This window comes from Trichoderma harzianum, assembly GCF_003025095.1.
Source record: "Trichoderma harzianum CBS 226.95 unplaced genomic scaffold M431scaffold_7, whole genome shotgun sequence".
In the NCBI taxonomy this organism is placed as follows: domain Eukaryota; kingdom Fungi; phylum Ascomycota; class Sordariomycetes; order Hypocreales; family Hypocreaceae; genus Trichoderma; species Trichoderma harzianum.
The window spans coordinates 2,183,458-2,203,485 of NW_020209255.1; the positions used below are offsets into that span (position 1 = coordinate 2,183,458).

General features: G+C 48.7%; 4 protein-coding genes across 4 annotated transcripts; all 4 read left to right on the forward strand.

Annotated features, from left to right (window-relative positions):
• Positions 1-4,398: 4,398 nt before the first annotated feature.
• Positions 4,399-6,246, forward strand: M431DRAFT_6531 (hypothetical protein; the record flags this gene model as incomplete). The annotated part of the gene is made up of 3 exons (XM_024921684.1): positions 4,399-5,354; positions 5,479-5,584; positions 5,638-6,246. 3 exons carry the CDS (start codon positions 4,399-4,401, stop codon positions 6,244-6,246), a joined length of 1,671 nt encoding a protein of 556 aa, XP_024773998.1.
• A 1,096-nt stretch (positions 6,247-7,342) lies between these two features.
• M431DRAFT_454957 (hypothetical protein) lies at positions 7,343-9,470 on the forward strand. Its single transcript, XM_024915307.1, has 2 exons — positions 7,343-7,683; positions 7,780-9,470. The coding sequence occupies exons 1-2, from the start codon at positions 7,537-7,539 to the stop codon at positions 9,355-9,357; spliced, it is 1,725 nt and encodes a 574-aa protein (XP_024773999.1). The 5' UTR covers positions 7,343-7,536; the 3' UTR covers positions 9,358-9,470.
• A 702-nt stretch (positions 9,471-10,172) lies between these two features.
• On the forward strand, positions 10,173-12,706 carry M431DRAFT_483116 (hypothetical protein; the record flags this gene model as incomplete). The annotated part of the gene is made up of 3 exons (XM_024916094.1): positions 10,173-10,311; positions 10,408-10,932; positions 10,965-12,706. The coding sequence occupies 3 exons, from the start codon at positions 10,173-10,175 to the stop codon at positions 12,704-12,706; spliced, it is 2,406 nt and encodes an 801-aa protein (XP_024774000.1).
• A 2,607-nt stretch (positions 12,707-15,313) lies between these two features.
• Positions 15,314-19,264, forward strand: M431DRAFT_531850 (hypothetical protein; the record flags this gene model as incomplete). The annotated part of the gene is made up of 5 exons (XM_024920839.1): positions 15,314-15,452; positions 15,508-15,736; positions 15,956-16,606; positions 16,661-17,432; positions 17,486-19,264. Exons 1-5 carry the CDS (start codon positions 15,440-15,442, stop codon positions 19,262-19,264), a joined length of 3,444 nt encoding a protein of 1,147 aa, XP_024774001.1. The 5' UTR covers positions 15,314-15,439.
• Between the last annotated feature and the right edge of the window lie 764 nt (positions 19,265-20,028).

Genomic DNA, 20,028 nt, shown 5'->3' on the forward strand with positions numbered 1-20,028 from the left:
ATCATTTTGGGGGTTGGAAAAAGTCGGGACAGGGTTTAGTTTGATTTTGTTTGTTTTTCTGTGATTGACTTTCATGTTGTTGTTTTTTGACAGAATTAGCCGAGGCTGCTACAGTTGCGTTGTTCGAGTACGAATATGCAGTGCAGTTCGGGTAAATATTCAAATTAATAGCAGCAAAAGGATTGGACAGAGAGATGGACGTTGTGAGTGTCGATGCAGACGACAGGTCTTTCTGTAGGCCTTGATCCTTGTTACATGCAGCCAGCACGGCAACAGCTCCAGTTCAGTCCAGGTCAGTCAAAAGTGCATCCGTGTTTGCGGGCGGGGGTGGATTGATTTTGAGCAGACAGACAGACACGGAGTGCATTCACTAGCTTCATTGTTGACTGTTTGCATGAATCGCCAACCCGCGTGAGAACGGGATCAATGTAGTTGGCAGTGAGATTGTGGATGTTGTTCTTCTGTACTCGTACAATGGATGGGTGCATGGGCATACTGTACTGTACTGTCCCGTACGGGCAACGCATGCAGTCAGCAAAAAAGGGAACGCGGAATTCTGTACTTTGCATACATATCAGCAGGGTTAAGACGGGAGAGTCCTGACCAGGTACGGTACGGGTGCAGCTGAAAAGAGATGGAAAGTAAAAAAAGAGCAAGCAAGGGATGGAAGAGAGGACCCTGGATCAGTCAATAGCTCCGCTGCATCTGCATCTGAACAACGCACAAGCCATCAATATCCAATACGGCAGTTTTATTTGTGGCAGCTTTTGTCTCGGATAGCCATAGCTTTTCGCGCAAAAAGACAGAACACGACTGGCATGTTTGCGGCTGGGACTCAACAAACCTGGATGCGTGTCCAAATATAGAAACTCTCTTGTCCCGTTTCTTTTTGGTCAGAGACATTGCTAGGGCCGTAGCTTTACTGCTACTAGCATAGATTGAGTTGGGTGTTCGTCTCTAAGAATAATTGAAAAAAGGGAGATATGAACCTGGAAGAAATAACAAAATAAGAAAAACGTGGCTACGATCTCCCGGAGGATGGATGCGTGCCAGTTAGCCTGGGCTACCTACCCGCTGCAGTCAGCGGCACTAACAGGTTTCACGGATGACGGAGTGGGATTTGTAGGTTGTCCCATCTGGAATGCAATATGAGGATTTCGGGGTCCAAGGAGCCAAGTGTAAGAGACAAGAAAGCAAATGTCTCGCCGAAAGCCTTGTACTACCACTTGAGTGGCCGCATGCGTGGGGTTGAGTGAGTGAGAGAGAGAGAGACGCACAAGAAGGATGAGAGACACAACGAGAGACAAAAAAAGGAGGAGGGGTGTGTGTGTAGCCTGATGGTATTTGAAAAAAAGAAAGAAACACTAGATGAGTATCAAGATGAAGGAGCCGTTGCAAAAGCTGGGGTGAGCCAGCCACGAGGAGAGACAACGTGATGGGCGAGCTGACGAGAGCGGCCTTGTGTGTGTGTGCTGCTTATTGTTTCTATTGTTATGATTTCAGTCGTATACGAGGGACTATTTACTCCGTATATCGTGGACATAGGTAGGATGCATGCATGCATTTCCTTCAGCACCCGGCATTGGTGATTGATGCGGTATAAACGCTTTGTACATGTGCATTGCATGTGAGCTCGTGATGCAGGTCACACAACGACTGCGATAGCCTACATCCGCTAGTTATCTGGCTGGCCTCTTGGGTTGCCAAGAAAAGGTGCTCAGATGCTCTCGAGATGTCTACAAGTGAGAGGCAGGCAGGCGATGCGTGAGTGATATAACAGCTAGATAGATAGGATAAGACATGCGCATCTGTAGGCCAGCACGCGTACGAGTCTGGTGATGGGCCAAGGCTGTCTTTTTCATCGTCACTACAGCTAGTCCATACGAGTACATGCAGGCATACAGTACAGTACAGTAGTAGCTGGGTTGAGCTGCAAGGCAGGCAAATGAGATTGATGAATGATAGGACTATTAGCTGATAAGTGATTGGTGAGGTCTGGTGTTGTGTTGTGCTGTAGGTAGGGGGGGACGGGTAATCACGGCGAAGCTAACAAATCGCATGACAATTTCAGGCTGTCAAAATGGTGGTTTAGTTTAGCACAAGAGCGATGAAACGAAACATGGCCATTTGATGCCTCTTGTTTCAAGCAAGACATGGACGACAAGATTCGCACCGGGGGAAAACGCCACGGAGGCAAAAAGGAGATGGGCGGTGGATGAATCGATTTCGCGTTGATTGGCCTCTTTTGCTTTGTTGTTGTGTACTCGTACATACTTGTCGACGGGCTGGACTGGACCCAATCCTCGGGCCGGGTGCGATTGTGCTGGGATCGAGAATGGTCGAGGCCTGGACTGGATGGACCGCCGCGGTACCTGGGGCGAGGGTGCAGGCGGCCGCGCGGGTGCATGTAGCTGGCGGGTATTGGCCGTAGCGACGCTTGTCCGTTCAACCATTCAGCGGCACGGCGCTGGTGCTGGAGCTGATGACTGGTGGCGGCAAGTTTGTTGCAGGGCTGGGCCAAAAGCAAACACCTGAATCGGTCAAATACATTCAGCTGGCATGCCGGGTACCTTGCCTTTTGGAGGCCCATTTGTATGTACCATCTCATACCATCTCATGCCATGTGTCTTTTATGCTTTGTCTAGTGACGTCCTCCTCTCAGCCTTCAATTCTCCCCCCCCTCATTGTACTGTATCCATTTTCCCACTCTGAGCAACCGGCAGCGCGCAAACCGATCAAATCAAAGTCGAGTACCTGCATTCGATCCAACTCGACATCACGCACACGTCACGGCTGGAGCGAGCCGCTGACGGCTGTTCAATTCCTCTTCCTGGCCAGGCTGCTGATCACAGCACCCCTGCAGCCCAACCCGCTAATGGCAGCGCTACTGTCCACTACACGACGGCTACCAGCTACCTACTCTATCAGTCTATGTACCATCTGCTCTCAATATTGACGTCTACGGCAGCGACAGAATCATTCAATTTGATCCAATAGTGCTAGCAGTAGATTGAGTCCATACTACTGCCAGTAGCGAGTGCACGCTAAACCTGCTAGTCGGGTCCCAAGCCGGAACCAGGCAAAACCAGCACCAGGCCATAAACACACACACACAGCCAGGGATCTCAGACATTGCCAGCCAGAGGCGTTACTCGTTACTCGCACCATTACCTTACCTGTACATTGCCATTACGCACACCCCCTAGCCGCATCAATCCTCTCGACAGCCGGAGGAGGCGAAAAAAAAGAGGGAAAACAGGCACAGGTTCAAACCACACAACCTCAGGCCTTTTTTCCTTAGCCCTGCGCTCGTGCCGCGGTGGAACTTGCCGGCTGTACGCTGTACCCGCCGGTGGCCACGACTCGGGGTGCACCGACACTGACGTTTGCGACGTCTTGTGCGCAGCGTCTGGTATTTGGCCGGTATCTGGTACTTGCGCCGCTCTGCGACCTTTGCAGCTGTAAATATCCATATACCGCCAACCCCCCGGGCGCTCAGACTCGCTCAGACTGAGAGTTGAGTATATCCTCACCATCTTCGCTTGTTGGGTTGACGAACTTCTTTTTCCTCTTCCCTCTTTTTATTTCTTCTCTTTTTATTCTCTTTTCTGCTTCTGCAGCTCTCGACCAACCGGTGTCTTCTCTCCTCTTTCCCCCGCATCAGCCTGCCAATCCAATTCATCCGTTGGAGGTGCAAAACAAAAGAACCGCTGCCACACTTATTCCCACGCTCACGCGCACTCTCCAACTTTTGGCTATCACCCAATCCGTTGCGTGATGCAAACGATTCGCTGCCAAGGCAAAAACATCAGGCAGTAAAATATCCCGCAGAGGAGCAGAGCAGCGATATAAGCCGTTTTCACCCACCGCCCGACTCAGCTTTTCAACTCTTCAGTTCTCTTTGTTCTCTTCTCCAAAAGAGCACGAGCACGGGCCCTTGGAATCGAACAGGATTAAATCGCACAAGTCGCCGTTTGCCAGGGTCTCTCCGGAGCTGCACTTCTACATACGCTTTCCCACTCCACTATAATACCGGTAATCTACCTGCAGTCGCCTTGGCACCTTGCGACTCGTGCCATTATAATACCACCTTGACCACCCTGCCTGGACAACTGATTTCCCCTCTGCGGAGAGGAAATAAAGGAGGAGGCAATTCCTTTTTTTTCTGCTCTGGCTCTGGCTTACACGCCTCCAAATTCTTTTTACTTGGTGCTTGGCCCCATTGCCCGTTTAGAGCTCCAACGGCCCCCCTCTCTCCCCCCCTGCTTACACCGGGCCAGTGTGTCTCAATCCCTCAATTACAGCGCCCACCTCCACTGAAGGGTACCCCCGAGAGCAGATTATTGCCCTGAACCTAAAACCCCATACAATACCTGCGGCGGAACATTGGACTTGGAAATGTTTTCGCAGCCAGTATCACCGACGCCGCCTGGGCTGACTTCGACGGTTTCGCCCTCGCCTTCCAGAACCAGCCGCCTGCGTGGCCTGAGCATCCTGCGCAACTACACGCACAACCATCTCCTGTCGCGTGACAACAGCCATCACGCAAACGGCACCAATAGCAACAGCAACAGCAACAGCAACAACAACAGCGGCGGCAGCTCGCCCTCAACCAGCCAGTCGGGCAACGGCCTCACGCGGTCCGTCAGCTACTCTCCCGTCACCTCAACCACGACCACGACAACTTCCAACGCCGCCACGAGCCCCAACAGACTGACGCTGGTGGCTACCTCTCCCGACTCCAGGACGCCCAACTCAAGGGCTTCGGCCACGAGCCCGGCCTCAAATACCCCGTTTGCCCAGGCGAGTGCCTCGTCCTCGTCTTCTGCCCCCGAGTCGCCCTCAACCATCGAAGAACATCCAGCCATGGCCCGATCCAACGAAGGGTCGAGCTCGTCCGACAACCAGCCTTCCATCCGATTCTCTGCATACTACGACCCCCGATCCACACGGCCATCGCTGTCCTTCCCGCCCGTCTCCAGGACGCTGTCCAACGGCACCGAAATCATCCGCGTTGGCCGCTACTCTGAGCGCGACAGCCATGCCCTGTCCAACGGGCAGGGCGCGGCGGCTCCCGTGGGCTTTAAGAGCAAGGTCGTGAGCCGCCGCCACTGCGAGTTTTGGTACGAGAACGGCAAGTGGTACATCAAGGACGTCAAGAGCTCGTCCGGCACGTTCCTCAACCATATTCGATTGAGCCCGCCGTCGCAGGAGAGCAAGGCGTTTGCCGTTAACGATGGCGACATTGTGCAGCTTGGCATCGACTTTAAGGGAGGCGAGGAAATGATTTTCCGCTGTGTCAAGATGAGGTTGGAGCTGAACCGCGGGTGGCAGAACAAGCCCAACACGTTCAAGTGAGTGAATCTTTATATCACAGATTATTCAAACACGGGAACGAAAGTGAAAGAAGGCCCCTTCTTTCTCAAACTCCCACGCTATTCTCATCATTTGTGAACTACGGCTAACCTTTTTGCTCAGCATGGCCGCTCACAAGAGGCTTCGTAACATGGCAACCACGGGAGCAGCAGGCTCTGCATCCAGCACAAATTCCCAGGATTGCTCCATTTGCCTCAACTCGATTGGCGTAAGCATTTCTCCTGACACTCGATTATGACTCTCAAGCTAACTCTCCAACAGCCTTGCCAATCACTCTTCGTTGCCCCTTGCTCTCACACATGGCACTTCAAGTGCGTACGCGCTTTACTCACCTCGCCACAATATCCCATCTTCATCTGTCCCAACTGCCGTGCCGGAGCCGACCTGGAAGCCGATGTCGAGGACCCCGAGGAGTGGCAAAACCTGGATGATTTTGACGGCCCCGAAGAGCCGGCCGCCCCTACCACCATCGATGCACCCGCTCCAGAAATCGAATTGCCTCTGCCTTCTCCCTCTGAAGAACCACACGAAGCAACGGTTCAGGAAACAGATACCATGGACGTGACTGTCAATTTTACTTCAACAGCCAGCCCGGCCGAGAGCCCGACGGCACCGCACGCAACCTCCGAGCCGTTGCCCATAAGAGGAGCTGGCCGTACCGCTCATTTGCGAGAAAACGGCACTCCCTCGCCACCTGGCAGCGGGGCTGAGGGCCTCATCACGCCTAGGAATAATGCAGGGCCATGGGTATTTGACGGTAGGGCAGGTCGACAACCACCGAGCGACACAGCCGATATGCCGAGCCTCGACTCTGCGGCAGACGCCGACATGACTACACATGAATCCAGCGACGACTCTGCCAGCCGGTAGCACCAAGCCGAGCAACGTGAGAGCATTCCAATTTTGGTGGTGTGTCTAATGGTCGACTGTGCCGGCACTTGGGTGCTGCTAATCATAATGTATCGTTTTTTATCTGAGATGCTTTACTCCTTGTTCGTCGCCTCCTCTGCCTACTGGGCATGGGCGCAGACGCCTGTTGCATCAAACTTGTTCGACGTGATTTGCGGCGGCGGATTTCTCGTTTTCCTCACAGCTTGATCTCACTATCTTTTTTTATTTTTATTTTCCTTTGTCGATTTCTTGCGTGTCTGGAGTGTGGCGTGATTCTCCATGAAACGAACCGCAAAACAGACTTTTGGGCGTATGGCGTCATGATCAAGCATGGCTCATTCTGGCCGCAACTGGGACGGGTGGAAAGCATCTTTAGCATGGGCACTAGCGCGGGATATGGTTAGAAAGCTACAATTCTGATTTCTCTATTTCTCTCCCCGAATCACTTCACTTTACTTCTGCATGGTTCATTTTTGCTCTTGGGAGTGGTGAAAACTGGGAAGAGGCTGTTACGACGTCTTCATTTCCGCACGGTCCGGTACGGTACGGAGTTGCCGCCTTACATGTTCATCGGCATGAGGCGGGCTGGTTTTACGGCGCCAATTTGAGGGTATAGGCTAAAAAGATTTGGGGAATTGCTGCACTCATGGTGTAAGACAGGGGGGAAGGAAAGTGATGTCGATTCCTATACAAAAAAAAGGGTCCTCTGGGATTTCTCGGTCTTTTCGCAGCTTGTGATTAGAACGGCCGGAGTTTGAGTGGGATATGATGTCAATGTGGCAGTTTTTTGACGGTGATTGGCTGGGCAACTCTGGCTGGAGAACATTGCGGCAACAGCTCCGAGATGAGGTTATTTGGGGGGGCTTGAAATCGCCCTGCATTCTCTATTTTTGGGGCTGTTGCTGGCTCGGCGATACTATCGAGTACATATATAGCATCGTCCATTTCTAAATAGTACATGGTAATCCGTACATGTCAATATAATGTTGGCTTCTGATCCAAATACATGTAAACTGCAAGATGCTCCGCTTTGCCAGTCCGTCCGGTCGGAGCTCCGGCACCGGGATGATCCGACCTATCGCCGAGATATGTGACGGCACCACAATTTTCCAGTGCCGCCTTCGATTATGGCCGGAAACTGTCGAGCTGCTCGCCTCTTTTTTTGTTTTCCTCGAGTCGTGAATCCGCTTCTCTCTCTGTCTCTCTCTTTCCAAAAGATCTTTATCGTCCTTTTGCTTTAGTAGAGACAAGAAGAGGGCTTTTTTGACAATGTTGCGACAGTTTGCTTCTCGGGTGCAGCCTCGGGTGAGGGCCCAGGGCTCGAGGCTGCTGAGTGCGCAGAGCAAGTTTGGTGCGATCAAGGCGCAGATGCCGAGACGGACTATGGCGACGGTCAAGGTGGAGGGGATCCCAAAGGTTGGTTATACGAGGCTTCTTTTTCATCTTTCCAGCTTGGAGGCTTCTCTTTTGTCTTTACGTCTTGGAGGCTAATTCTGGGGATTCAATGTGCAGGAACCTACTGAATTGGACGAGATTACGACACTGCCGAATGGTTTGCGAGTCGCTTCCGAAGCTCTCCCCGGTTCCTTTTCCGGCGTGGGAATCTACGTCGAGGCAGGGTCTCGGTTCGAGAACGATTCGCTGCGAGGCGTTTCCCACATCATGGACCGACTGGCGTTCAAGTCGACCTCGAGACACTCTGCGGACGAAATGCTTGCGCGGGTCGAGACGCTCGGGGGAAATATTCAGTGCGCATCTTCGCGGGAGAGCATGATGTACCAGGCGGCCACGTTCAACAGCGCCGTGCCGGAGACGGTGGCATTGTTGGCGGAGACGATTCGCGACCCGCAGATTACTGATGAGGAGGTTGCTGAGCAGATTGAGACGGCAAGATATGAGATTGCGGAGATTTGGAGCAAGCCTGAGTTGATATTGCCGGAGCTGGTACATACGGCGGCGTTTAAGGACAATACCCTGGGGAACCCGCTGTTGTGTCCTGAGGAGCGATTGGGGAGCATTGATAGGAGCACGGTGAAGATGTATAGGGATTTGTTTTACCGGCCGGAGAGGATGGTTTTGGCTTTTGCTGGTGTGGAACATGGCACGGCGGTTAAGCTGGCTGAAGAGTTCTTTGGAGACATGAAGACGCTGCCCCGGACGGGCTCAGAAACCAGTGTGAGCTCTCTTGCCAGCGACGCATCTGCTTCCTCTTCAGCATCATCATCCTCTTCTTCATCAAGCTCCTCCTCTTCACGATTAATGTCCAAAATCCCCCTCTTCAAGAACATCTCCACATCTACCCCCCGCAACGCCACTGTCCTCTCATCTCCTTCTGAACTCGACATCACTCAGCCTTCTCGATATACTGGTGGCTTTCTTTCTCTTCCTCCTCAACCGCCGTCTCTTACTGGCACCAACTTTACACACATTCACCTTGCTTTTGAGGGATTGCCCGTTGCTTCAGATGATATTTATGCGCTGGCAACATTACAGACTCTTCTTGGTGGAGGAGGATCTTTCTCTGCTGGTGGACCGGGCAAGGGTATGTACTCTCGCCTGTACACCAATGTGCTCAATCAGCACGGCTGGGTAGAGTCATGCGTTGCTTTCAACCACTCTTACACCGACTCTGGCCTCTTTGGCATCTCAGCATCGTGCTTGCCGGGCCACACCTCTGCCATGCTGGACGTAATGTGCCAGGAGCTCCGAGCGCTGACCCTCGAACGGGGCATCTCGAAGCTGCAAGAGGGAGAAGTGACGCGAGCCAAGAACCAGCTGCGGTCATCGCTGCTGATGAACCTCGAGAGCCGGATGGTGGAGCTGGAGGATCTCGGACGGTCAGTGCAGGTGCACAAGCGCAAGATTCCCGTGCGGGAAATGTGCCGACGGATCGAGGCGCTGAGCGTGCGGGACTTGCAGAGGGTGGCGAGCATGGTGATGGGCGGTGCGGTGAAGAATGCTGGAGGGGGTAGTGGTGCGCCGACGGTGGTGGTGCAGGAGGCGCAGGCGTATGGGGTGACGAGCCATACGATGACGTGGGATCAGATTCAGGATCGGATCGATGGGTGGAAGTTGGGGAGGAGGGCGTAATTGTTTCTGATGAAATGAAGGGTTCATGGTGTGAGGGTTTGAGGGTTTGAAAAGGGGATGATGACGGGATGATATACAACTTGGCATATTATATATATTGGCGCGGGAAGGGTGGTATTTGGGATGATATACGTGTATACATATCGTGTATTTTGTACGATTATTAGGGTAGTTACTGGGATACCATGCTCATTATAAAGGCTTTATGTGCTGCTATGAGTGATAGTTATGATGATGATGATGATGAGTGAGGGGATGGAGTTGGATGCGGTAATGTGTGGCTAGGATGCATCCAGTGCCATTGTTGACTCTCAAAATTTCCTTCAGTGTATTTGAATCTACATCATCTCAAGATTTTAAATTCCAGAAGAGATAGGCTTGTTCGTCAACTTTTACAAAGCTTCTATTTCCTTTTGCCGCTTTCTGGTCTTGTTTTTCACATGGTCGTCGTTATAGGTCGTTGGTGGGGCAGGTGTGTGTGTGTACCTGGTAATTAACCGATGATGATAACCACCTCCCTTTCTGGCTAGAGATTCGTATCCTGGATGTAGAATACTTTTGATATCTTGAGCTACCTTTTGCTACCCAGAGATATTTCTTCTAGTTGGAGATATTTCTTCCAGCTGGAGACATCTCTTCTACCTCAGATACCTCAGATACTACCTGGTAGAGAAACCAACTTCTAGTCTCTCGGATAAAAGTTATCCCTTTCCGAACGTCGCGCCGGCCCCCTTGCATTAACATCGCGTTCTAGCTATCACCAACTTGCATTGCATACATGAGGGTTAGTTCAACAGCCATGTTAAAAGTAGAGCATGCTAGACTCTGATTTACAAGAAATAATATCCCGGCATCCTATTGGGAGTGGATTAGATCAGTATCGCGATCTTGTTCGGGCAAAATGTGAGGCTCAAGGGTTGCCGCTTGGGGCTTTTCAACATCTCGATGGTGAAGGTTAGTACCTCCTAGTACCTAGGTACTCACAGGTTCTACTATATATGCATGTATCTATCTACATCTACCTTTTCTATCGTACTGACATGCGTTCAGCGCTTAAAGAGATCCTCGTGAATCTGCTAGAATCGCTACTAGCGCTACCTCCTGCAGTATCGCTACGTTGCCGCAGTTTAGTTCTCACTATTGCTATATCAAGACGTCTATCCAGTATCAACAAAAGCTTTGATCGCCACCGATTGATACCTTTTTTAGATGCCGCGCTGAATGCTGACTCTGGCTCTGGCTCTGGCTTTGATCAAGGCGTGTGGGGAAATGCCATCAAATTTCTTGAAGAATCGACGCCTCCCCCGCAAGCAGGGGCTGTAGCTTCACAGCAAACTCCACCGGAGCAAAAGACGGCCTCAGTTGCACAGCAAGCTCCATTATTCGTTAATAGCGGGAGTCTTGTGAACACATCGGAGCTCCGTAGAGACATGGATCATGTTCTCAGTCAAGAGCTGAGTAATATATATGTCAATGTGCCCAATTTTCGCCAGACATTTTTTGGCCTTGACTCACTCGAGCATATTGCTACATCGGTCCTCGAGCGTTGCACCCAGGGTGATGATCCTCTGTTCAGTGAGGGGTGGGCTGGGTGCCTCAAAACCCAGAGGAGGACCATGTCCTCGCTTGGTTTTCCACCTTGAATGAGAAGCTGTTCCATCTGGCAAGAAGCGCAGACCCTTCTCTACAACTTCAGCAGCTACCGAGGTTAAGAACGAAGCCGAAGGAGCCCTTCGTTGGCTCCACAGCAAAACGCATGATGTATATTGGATACGTGGGGTTCGTGGACAGCGATGAAGCTATCGACTTGAAACATCATTGGTCCCATGTTATGATAGTGGGTGAATTAAAGAAAAACCCAAAGACAGACAACCGGTCTGGCTCCTGGCTTCACGTTGCGAGATACGCTAGAGAAGTGCTCGCTGCTCAAGACAACCGCCGGTTTGTCCTAGGATTCACACTTTGTGGCTCCTTGATGAGACTCTGGTCTTTTGACCGTCTTGGAGGTATCGCTTCTGAACGATTCGATGTCAACCAAAATCCCCTGGAGTTTGTATCCGCTGTTCTTGGCTTCCTCATGATGAACAATGAACAGTTGGGATATGACCCTACTATTGTAAAATCCGGGACACAGCGATACATCGAGGTACATCGTGATGGCCAAACAGAGCGGCTCATCCTTGACCAATTGATATTTCGCCAACCCTGCATTGTTGGGCGAGCAACAACCTGTTGGAAAGCACACCGGGATGGGGACGACGGCGAGACTAGGCAAATTTTTGTGATTAAGGATTCCTGGCAGTATCCTGAACGCAATGAAGAAGGATTGATGCTCCAGGAGGCAACCGTGAAAGGCGTCATAAATATGGCAAAATACTATCACCATGAGGTTGTTCAAGTAGGAGGTACCGATGACGATATTCGCAACAATGTCCGGAAGGGCTTGGACTGGACGGTAGCTACCGTATCACTACCAGTGGACTCTGAGGCGTCATCTCCAGCGGTATCAGTGCAGGTGTCAAACTCGAATAATTTGATCACCAGCCAACGCGAAGCTCCTACTGGTCTAAGTAGCAATGCCGGAAACCAACGAAAGCGTGCTTTGTCACGAGTCGAATCACGGCTGCATCCACGGAAGCGACGGTCGCCCATGTCCACGCAGACATCTCGCAACGATGAAACGGGGAATCGCATCCATCGAAGGCTAATACTCCAGAGCTATGGGAAGCGTATCCACGAGGCCAGTTCACCGAGTGCATTGCTTGCTGGTCTAGAAGCCTGCATCAATGGACACGAGTCACTACGCCGCGAAGCCGGTCTGCTGCATCGAGATATTTCCATCAACAACCTCATGATTAATGAGGACGAAGAGGACCCCTCACAGCGAGGCTTTCTCATCGTCGACCTCGCTATCAAGGAGGCGCGGAGTAGTGCCTCGGGGGCGAAGAAGAAGACGGGGACGCGAGCATTCATGGCCATCGGGGCCCTTCGCGGCGTTCAGCACTCCTTTATGCACGATCTTGAATCATTTTTCTGGGTCCTCTACTGGATATGTATTCATTACGACGGACCGGGCCAATCTATTGGTCCCATCGAGTTCGAAAAATGGAATTACACTGATGACAGGCAGCTTGCTTGGTCGAAATCTGGGCTCATTGGCGATGAGCGTCAGTTCCTTTACGACGCGGAAAGGGACTTTACCGAGTACTACCTGCCGCTGCTTCCGTGGGTCAACAGGCTCAGAAGAGTTGTGTTTCCGAATGGCAAGCCGTGGACGGAGCCGGATGAAGGGCAGTATGCAAAGATGAAAGGTATTCTTCGAGAAGCCAGAGAAAGTCAAAACCCATGATTGATGATTTGTACGATTAATGCAAGATTTACAGCATGGCTCATGTTTATTGTTCCAGTGGTAGATACTGAGAGGTGTTGATAGACGTCGATGGACACATCGTTCCCCAAGACAATATACAGCTCAGACTACAGAGGCTTTATGTTTAAACATCATGTCTATTTTAATAAGCCATGATAGATGATGGAATAGAGGTAGGACGTTTCTCTGCACTACTACGTGTACCTCCTACCAGGAGCTTGACCAGAGTCGCCGAATGTCCACCAGGCCATGAGGAGGCTCAATGATCTCCCTGCTTCTCGGACGCCTTTTTTCCCCCCTCTTTGCTCTGGTAGCTGACTAGCGCTTAAGGCGTCCACCGGATGCATAGATGCATGTTGAGCTGGCAAAGGTCATACATCTTGCCCGAGATTTGCTTATAAATTCGCGGAAACACTTCCAGTCACCATCGCGAGAAGGATGCGCTTGGCATTACAGATGCAGGGCAGAAGCAATTTCAGGCTTCTCATTCGTACTCGTATTGAGCTACGGCTGAGATTTTTCCTTTTTTTCCCTTTTCTTTTTAACGAAAGCCGTAGCACAAATACTATTATTATATCCTCACGGCTGTCACGGCTGAGACATGCGTGGGGGCCATCTCTTTGTTATTGGAGTTACTACTGTTATGCAGGACATGGTATCCTTGCTTAGCTCTCGAATGATCCTCGCGATCTATGATTGGCCTGGCTCCTAAATGTTACTCTGTATACTACTAGCAGTAGTAATGCTAGAAGAGATCAAGGTTACCGCTGTGGGCTCTCCCGTGGAAACGGAAGGTTTAGTGCGATGAGATCTCATATTCGGATACTACGAACAATTAACGTGCTATTGCCAGATGCTGTAAGATATCATACCTATCTTATTACGAAGGTAAAACTTAAGGATCAAGATTCATCAAAAAGCTAACATCAACTACACTCCAAAGGAAGTCTCCACAAGGGGCCGCGCAATGCAGCCCAGTCTGGGTCCAGTAGCCTTGTCGGTCTGTTTTCCTATCCAATAATTTGCAAAAAATAGATGAGTTCGGTGACCATGTATCTGTACGATGTTACTTTATGTTGGGTGCTCCTCATTTCGTAATCCTCGATGCCCGAGCTGGGAGCAAACCCTGGCATATGCATGAAGCTCACCGGAAAAAAAGAAAAGAAAGACGGGGGTGCAGTATCTCAGCTCTCCTCGCAGCGATAACAACCTTGTGGTGCCTTTTGTTGGACCAAGATGGAACGGAATTGATCCCACAGATCTTCAATTCTGAGGCCTGATACGGTGATCATCTAGTAAGTATCCCCCGGTCTTGGAATCGGCCTCGGGGAAAACTTGGAAGGTTTGCGGTGGGTAAATCTAAGATCTAGAGCTTGAGATGATGGGTGAGATTGAGACCCATGATCCAATGCAAGTAGGTCATCTGACAATCTTGCATATGCAGCCATGGCATTAAACACCATCTAGTAAGTTCAAGCTCATCTATAGGAGGTCCGTACTGTGCCGTTCCGCAGCTTCATGAGCATCTCATCCAGTCTGAATAGCATCTCCCACGCTTCTGAGCTCATAGTTGACCGAATAAGAAATAGACCATGTCTCGGAGACTTTCCGATCATTCAAGCCCATGCCTCCGAATAAATTGCCACGTCGGAGTGGCCGCAGCTGATGTCGCAATGTCTCAGCCTCGCCTTTCTTTTTATGCAGAGTCCCAATAAACGACGCAACCCAAGAAAGCCACGCCAGCGGACGGCAAGTTTAGTCCATGTCAGAGACTCTTGTGGCTTATTCTCATTTGACCTACTCCGGGATAGGGCGGCGGCGGATAGACCCATTCGGTATTCTTGAGATGCGTCGGCCGGCAGGGGCGACTTACAGGTATGTTCGGAGTATAGAGTGAGTAAAATGTATATGAAGTTACATCTCTTTGCCTAAAGTTCTATGGGTCATCCCTGGAAGGCAAAGAAAAAGAGAAGAATCTTACCTGGGGACAGATGCAGCTTGCTATACGAACTACCCAAATATCAGTGATGAATAGCCATCACATTCATGTTCAGAGCTTTTACAAGCGTAATCTTACTATGCACGGCCGGTCCAATGTAGTATGTTGTACGTTGTAACAGGGGTATCGATTTACTTGGGTTACCTAGACAGAGGCTTCCTGGAAAAGCAGGGATTACAACGGAGGGCGTCTAGCCCAGGTCATGCAGCGTATTGTGCAGCTAATAAGTTGATTATACGAGATACATTTTTTTTTGGAAGGCCACAACTGGGATTCCTATTTGTAACAAGGGATATGACGAAATAGTTGTCAAGCTGTCAGCCGCTTCGGTTCCTTGAAGGGACTACGATTTGATGGCTGGCCTTATCTGTCTCCAGGGGCATCAACTGAGACATGCACGTTTGTAGTCCTTTTACTAATATTGACTTCTAAGTAAGCATATATTAGCATTTTATTAATTTTTTACATTATGAAAAGACTTCAAGATGTGCACATCAATATACATAAGCTCATCTATATATATTCATTGAAGTCCGTACTCTCCTCCTTCCGCCACACCAACAACGCTCAGTCCTTCCATTCAAGTTCTGTCCCACTTCTGAGTAGAGAGAACGAGGAATTCAAGTGTATATCAGTATCATTGATACTGAGACTCTCTCTACAGCGAGAGATTCGGCTTTTGCAGGTTTTTATTTCCGTAAACAGCCGCCACTATGGATGCAGTCGGTATGTCACGTCACGTACTTCCCTGTCGCATTACCACTAACGGATTTTCTTGAAGAGTTAAAAGCGGAATTGGCCATTCCATTCGATGCCCCCATAAAAGCTCGCAATCGAAAAACTTATGCCTCTTTTGGCGACGACGGTCTCACAGCAACGGCAAATGCTCATGGACATCTGATTCAGATTACACGATATTTCGGAAACGAACCATCAGGATTTATCTGTGTTGACCTTCCCGGAACTCCCGATCCCTTTCATGTGACAAATCGCATGAAGGAACTTCAAAGGTCTTGTGAAGACTCTGACAGAGGAATGAAAATTCGATTACCAGAATGGCTTGATCATGAGAATCAGAATCCCGATGACCTTAAATGGAAAACTGGGATACCAAAGATTCAATTCTACGAAGATCGCTAGCCTTGTTTCGTCGCAGATAATCCATGGTTATATTCCGAAGTTCAGTACTTCATTTCTGGAAAGACTGTGTATCAGATGTATACATTCAGCTCTGTTGAAGGAATGGAGGTTCTTTTTCCAAAAGAGTTTCCGCCACTGATAATTAGTGCCGACTTACTTCTCCGACATCTTGATTTCGTGACAGAGGAGAAACCAGTGAACATTTGGAATAGTCATTATCATGAGCAAAACAAGGCAGGGGATGATTACGAACATGGTACAAGTGCCAACGCAGACACCGTTTTCATCAAGCACAAAGGCTGCAAAACCGGCCAAGGCGAAAAAGACGCCATTTTGTCTATATCACCATATATAGACGACAGCCTTCAATCAGTCGGCCGCATTGGACAAAATGCCAACTACGAAATAAAAATACCCGAGCAAGCAAAAAAAGATCTATTAAAGAATTCACGAGTCAAAATTACATTGGCTTATACTCTCGAGTTGGTTTCTTCAGCTGATGCAGTCAGCAGCCCCCTCTCCAAACTTGATCTGGAGCAACTCAGAGGCCTTGAATACCGGCCACCGGTGTTCGCTGATGATAAGCATCTCAATTTTATGTTGAGAAGAAATCTGGAGCATATGTTATCTGTCTGCAGCATCCCTATAAACATCAACGACGAATCCAGAGATAAGATCATGCCAATTGCTTTAACATGTGGAGATATATCCGGCCATAGAATTGCCAGGAAAGCAAGCTTGTAAGTATACCTGTGCAATTTATCACATATATTCTTCAAATTAACAGGATGAAGCTATGCATTTCAATTTTTACTCAAAGCTTTTGGACATTTTGATAACTCTGATCTCAAAAATCCTGGAGGACAGCGCCTGGCCGACCATCCATTGGGCTTAGAACATGCAACTTGCGAAAATTACAGTTGTCGGATGAGGTTTCGCATTTGGAAGACATGCCGAGGGCATTTAACCTGGATAAGCAATCACATGAACACAGAGTATACGATCAGCAACGCAACTGAAGACGGAACTACCAAAGAAATCAAGGAGCAGGGTGTCGGCCCCCACTACTGGGCCAGCGGTCAAGTAATAGACGAATGGAACAAATACCCCGATGCATTTCCTGATAGAGAGATCACTGATGCGCCCATGCAACTTATCAAATTTGGAGAATTTTATCGGATTACTGGAGATGAAGATATATTTCGAGAAGCTCCGGCTGGCCTTGAGAATATCGCCAAGCACTGGGTCAGAAGTCTTCATGAGCGAAACAAGGGCGCCGCATATGCATTCCCGCGCATCAGAGAAGAAGAAACAGGGAAATTCTATCTCGCCGATCATGCTCTGATTTGGTGGGCTTCAAAATCGCTGGAAGAGCTCGGTCTTGGCTCAAATCTTGAATTTCAGCCCGATAATTCTGCGGATGCATCTGAACAGCGAACGATAAGATACTCATCCGACGAGATCAAAACCAACCTTATTAAGAGATTTACAATGGAGAATCCTGCCTCGAAAACGCGCATGATTGCAACTTCACGCAGCTCTGCAGAGACTAGATTCTCTCTTCTTGTGAGGGAACCGTCTTATTTTATGCTATGGACCTCGGCTTGTTCGATGCAGAGGTACCCGAAGGAAGCATCTCCATAAATAAGCACAAAGAGAGCTCCAATGGTGATGATAACATCAATAATACAAACGAAACATCGAATGAGACGAACGAAACATTAAATGAGACGATCGAAACATCGAATGAGATAAACGAAGCATTGGATGACATCTGGGGAAATGTAATTGACGAGTGGACAAATACAGTGAATTACCAAGCACAACGAGAGGACCAGCACGATGCTCATTGGAATCATCCACTTCAGTTTGGTCTTGCGACTATCATGTCTGCCAAGAATAAATGTACGAATTCAAGACTCGCAGCCCGGATGTTTGATATTTCGAGAAAGATTCTTTTCGAAATCTCCTCCCCTAACGGGCTTTTTCCAGGACAACTGGACGTATACAAGAGACCCGCTATCTTCAATAGAAGAATTATGTGTGATAGTTATTGGCAGGCCACTTTTGAAGTGCCATTTATTCTTTGGAAATATCCCATGCCTCCACCACCAGTCAAAGGATCGTCTATTAGCGTATCTGAGTCGACCTTTTCAGATATCAGAGGATTGGAGAATATCATCAAACTCCTGCCTAGCATGAATAGTAACGGGATACCAAACAATGTGATTGATCAGGGGAAAGTCGTAACGCTTTCAGATGAATGGCTCTACAATGAACTTGAATGCTTCAAGAATAACATCGACTTTTCAGAAAGCAATGTTGAGAAACTTTCAACGGACTACGCAACAAATACCCATATGACCGACATGACTGTCATAAGAAGGGCGACTCAAAAAATTCAAGAGACAATCGCTCGAAACACAGCACCTCAAGATACAACCCTTCCAGACACTCAAGAGAACATTTTGGGGTATATTATAGACATACCGCAAAGATCGGACAAAAAACAGGACACGCCCAAACCAGCCGAAATCAACTCGATCGGATCTCTGAATGAGATTTTTATTCGCAAGCGCACGATGAAGAATGCGAAGAAGAGACTTCTTCACTTTTGCCGCGCAACTGATGCAACGGCTTTAATTTGTTACATTTCTGCGTTTGGACACCCAGACATCTCTGCTTTCTTCTACAGGCACAAAGCATATACCAAATTCTTCCATGAAGAAACAAACGCAGTGCTTAATCTATGGGTTACTGAACTTCATTTATCATTTTATCGGATTGTTTCCCAGAAGATCTCTCCTGATATTACCCGCATCCCTGGCTTTGAGTATTATAACTTCCCACGAAGTAAAAACGAGAAAGTTGGTAATCGCAACCAGATGAGCAGAGCTGTGATGAGTTTCAGATTTGATGGAGACTTTTTCGATCGTCATTGGACATGCCTTTTTTTCGAATTCAACCCCCACCAGATAGATGAAAAAATATTCGACATAAGACAGGAAAGGATTACAGGATCTTTGAAAGCAGACCCTTGGAAGCAGAGACGGGTTTTGGAGCTCGTCTTATTCGGTAAAATCTTAAAGGAAATGGTTACATGCTCAGAAGTTCTTCTGGATGAGATTAAAACACGGGTTCTCGAAAGCTTCAAGAAAGGACCAAAAGAACCTAGATTATCTTCAACATTCCTGGATTCAATTGATCTATTTGACGACATCACGAGCAACATATTTATATCAAACAACAAGTCGTGGAACATATTTCAATACATACTCCAAGTGGTAGAAGAAGATCTTGGCGACAATTTAACCAAAATTGAGCTTTGGATGAAGCGAAAAGAGCGGCCAGATCGCAATAAGCCCAGATGGACACTCAACGACGAACGCAACTACTGAGGCGCCATATATAGGTTACAGAAGTCAAATGACATTCTAGCCCAACAGCTCAAACTGTGTTATACCAGAGCTAAATCTTTCAATGCCTCACTAACGAAGAGATTGGAGTCTACGCGCGGCGAGTGGGAGGTTGGGAGTAATGACGATATCCGTCGTTTTACGTATGTCACGGTCGTTTTTCTCCCTATCAGCTTTGCTACAGGCGTCTTCAGCATGAGTAGTGCACCGGCAAAGGAGACACTAAATAGCATGATTACAACCGCTGGTCTTGCACTCTTAATTACTGCTATGACATTGCTTAACGCCAAAGTTTTGGACAGGAAAATCGTCAAGCCTTTCCTTGCCAATTTTCGCCCAACATCTGAGGCAACATTGCGGCTTTTTTTATACAGTCTTCTTTATGTATTTGGAATATCGTTCCGTTTAGCACACCTAATGCTGGTTTCTCTCCTTTCAATTCTGCCCGGCAAATGGATTTATTGGCTATGTCGCACCTTGATCTCGCTGGCCAAAAAATTATTATCTCGGCTATACAACGTCACGAACGCGCCTAAACTTTTCTTAGATAGGGAAATTAAAGGGAAGAACAATGAAATTGGAAAAAAAATTAGAAGAGCAAGGGAAAAACAAACAAATTAAACAGAAATTGGTAGACGAAGAGCAAGGTCAAAATAGCGAGAGGACATGATATCAGTCCCTTGACTCAAACTCGAAAGCTCGGAGGTTGGAAAGATGTTGTGTAGCTTAAATGTTCCTCGTTGGGT

Bases quoted from the DNA above. Each gene is read 5' to 3' on its own strand.
- M431DRAFT_454957 (XM_024915307.1), top strand. From the start codon at position 7,537: ATGTTGCGACAGTTTGCTTCTCGGGTGCAGCCTCGGGTGAGGGCCCAG. The intron at 7,684-7,779 runs GTTGGTTATACG...TTCAATGTGCAG, and splicing joins AGGTGGAGGGGATCCCAAAG to GAACCTACTGAATTGGACGA.